At 54.3% G+C, this 3,150-nt stretch overlaps 1 protein-coding gene across 3 annotated transcripts in view; it reads left to right on the plus strand.

The window, feature by feature from the left end:
* Positions 1 to 2,924, plus strand: part of efl1 (elongation factor like GTPase 1) — a 69,704-nt gene extending 66,780 nt beyond the window's left edge. For all 3 annotated transcript variants that reach the window (XM_035418147.1, XM_035418149.1, XM_035418148.1), the window contains exon 20: positions 1,868 to 2,924. In XM_035418147.1, the coding sequence (XP_035274038.1) occupies positions 1,868 to 2,056 (189 nt within the window). In that variant the 3' untranslated portion in view covers positions 2,057 to 2,924. The remainder of the gene's footprint in view (positions 1 to 1,867) is intronic.
* The last annotated feature ends 226 nt before the right edge of the window (positions 2,925 to 3,150 follow it).

The raw sequence follows: 3,150 nt of genomic DNA on the forward strand, positions 1-3,150 counted from the left end.
CCCCCCCCCCCAATCCCCAATCGGAGCTAGGGCCCGGCGCAGGCCCCCGAATGGCCCCCCGGTTCCAGGTCAGCCTAATATAATTGAGGAGCTGCACAAAGGCGGCGGTAACGAGGGCCAGGCGGCACGCCGGACGGCGGGAGTCGTGGAGCACGTCTGACCAGCCCCCCTCCCGCCCCCCCCCCCCCCCCCCCCCCCCCCCCACGCACCAGCCCTGTCACGCCGCATGAGCCAGTCGCCAGCGACGCTACGCTGCCTCTTAATTGCGCCACACAGCTCGTGTCACTCAGCATTAGCGGTGTGAAGAATCCCTCGGCCACATCCTCTTCCTCGCCAGGGCACATGCAGGGGCGGGGAGGGGAGGGGGGGTGTGCGGGGCGGGCAGGGAGGCGGGCATTGTTGTCTCTCACCCTGTTTGCGCTCGTTGAAAATTTCAGTCTGATTTAATGTGACATTTTCTGCCATTGTCGGCGGCAGCTGTGACAATAATGACTCAGGAGAATCATGACGCTATAAGTAACGATGTTTACAAAGAGCAGCCTCGCTTCATTTCAGCCTGCCACGGTGATATTTGAGCGCTTTTTATTGATCCCAGCCTTTCTCGTGCATTTGAAAGTGAATGTGAATTTTACTGGTCGTTTTGCTGTTTCAGTTAGAGGTCGTAGATGTACAGTCTGTCGGTGTGTGCTTAAGGGACAAAGGTGATAATGGTAAAAATGAGGTTGGGGGAGGGGAGCGGTACACAGCCAGTGCCTCTTATTGCACTCTCAGAAAAAAAATGGCCTTGTCACTGTTTTTCTGCCCTTTGCCTGGAGACACGCTTTCACAGAGAATACAGATGAGAAGAGATCTTATCAAAGGGAAGTAACCCAACCCATTCTCTCAGAGAGAGAAAAAGGGAGCAGTCTGATGAAAGAGACGCGTGTGACAGGTCCTGGTTAGAGGCGCGTACGGTCAGACCGCTCGCGGTTTGAGTTTAGCCCCTCCCCCGAGGGAACAGCAGATGCATTGTGACATATGCCCCTCCAGCGGCGGCCCCGGGCGACTGTTGGTGCGAGGGGAGGCTTTGCTTTGTCCCAAATCCCCCCCCCGCCATCTGTCCCGGGCAAATTAGGCAGCCCCGTTCCCCCGGACTCCCAGGCCAGGTGCGAGGCCCCGCCCCGAGCACGGTACTGTAATCGCGCTCCCCGGCCGCTGTCTGGCCGGTGAGGTCATCGCAGTAGCGCTTTTGTGCGGCGTGGCGTGGCGTGGTGGGCGGGGGGGCGGGTTGAGGCGGGGCGGGCGGGCGGGCGGACGGACGGGCACGGCCTCGCTCCCAGAAAGCCCTGGCAGTAAGTCTTTCTCTTCCCGCTGGAACAGCGTGTCACAGCGCTCTACATAATGAGCTCTCTGTGCGGGGGAGCGGGGCAGCGGGCGCGCCCGGGGCCCGGGGCCCGGGGATGACTTCCCCATTGTTGGGAGACGCAAACGGAGCGGAGCCGGGGATCCGCCGCTGAACTCTGCTCCCTTTTTTCCCCCCTCATCCCTCTCTCTTTTTATTTCCTCCTCTTCTTCTTCTCTGCGATTATATCCCCCTGAGCTTTCCTCCCTAACCGCCTTCCAAAGTCAACATCCAGGCTCGCGGCCCAGCTCGGGTTTTTTTTCCCCCCCTGAATGATTGAGTGGCCTCTTGATCGGGGAATAAAAGCCCGTGGCTTTTCTATCAAGTGTGGCAGCTCCCCGCCGCGGCAATCTGTTTTGAAGTAATGTGAGGCTACGTCCCCTCCCTGCCTTCGTGTCCTTGGGCGGCTCCGGCCGTGTGAGTTCGCTGAGTGCGGCCTCTCTAAACCCCTCGCTCTCTCTGTCTCTCCCTCACCCCGTCGCTCAGGTGATCGCCGGCGACCCCTTCTGGGTGCCCACCACCGAGGAGGAGTACCTGCACTTCGGCGAGAAGGCCGACTCGGCCAACCAGGCCCTCAAGTACATGAACGCCGTGCGCAGGCGCAAGGGGCTCTACGTGGAGGAGAAGATCGTGGAGCACGCCGAGAAGCAGAGGACGCTGGGCAAGAACAAATGAGCCCCGCCCCCACCCCGCCCCGCCCCGCCCCGCCGGAGGACGCGAACGAGCCGGGAGGCCTGGGCTCACGTCCCTGTGTTCACAGACAGGGCTCCGGGCCGTTAAACTCCAGTTTTAATAAAGCCATTGGACCACAATGGATGTTCATCACTGACCGATTATTTAACACTATTTTGTTGAGCTATTTATGAAATGTACAAAAATAGATCGTTTTTCCCCCCCTCCTGGTTTGCTGTAATACGTTTAGCATTGAGGGTGTTGATTGATTTTGTTATAATTCTGAAGGCAGCCAGGTTCTACTTGTCTGAGCATCATCCGGGCGTCGGATTGGATTGACATCCGCGCTGCCGCTAATTCCATCTGGGCATGGAAGAATTTCCCCCGGTGCTGAAAAGCCGTTTTGATTCTTTAAATTTATGCTGTGCGTTTGGGACGTTTTCTTGAAAGAGTCAGTTACCGTCATGCATAATTGAAGAGCTTTCCTGTTGAAGTAACGTTTCGAATTTGAGAGAAGAGTTTAGTTACTTGAATATTAATTCCACTCTGTCCCAATTGAATTTTGTTATGCATGCTCTGAAGACAGGAATTTAATTTGGCAAACACAAATAGGATATAGATACGAAATTAAAAGCGTTGTAATTATCGCCTGGGACTGATTCTGTCAATATAAGCAATCTTCCAGGTCCAACTGTAATCAGTGGTTTCCATAGTAGTTATTTTTTCCTTTGATACACTGAGGAACAGAATGCATTTTCAGTTTTAAAAAAAAAGCTGTTGTAATGAACCCAACCATCAAAAAGCTATTTCAGAATATTAAAGGAGGATTACATTTCTAAAAGCATATGTACCTCACCATGTGTATTGAAAATGTGAATGTGCTTTTTTTTATTGCTTTCTGATGATGGCTCTTTAATTGTATTTCATCTGAAGGAACAACCTTCATTTTGCCCCTTGGCCGTGTGTTCAGCAAAAGGAAGCCAGAAAATCGCTAGTTTTCCCTACCCTAAGTGAACTGAAAGGGGACCATGCAGACGTCCTGTGTTTGGGGTGGGGGTAGTGCTGTTGGGAGTCCTTCCGGGTAGTAGTCCTACCGT

The sequence above is a fragment of the Anguilla anguilla genome, chromosome 5 (genome assembly GCF_013347855.1).
Source record: "Anguilla anguilla isolate fAngAng1 chromosome 5, fAngAng1.pri, whole genome shotgun sequence".
Lineage (NCBI taxonomy): Eukaryota > Metazoa > Chordata > Actinopteri > Anguilliformes > Anguillidae > Anguilla > Anguilla anguilla.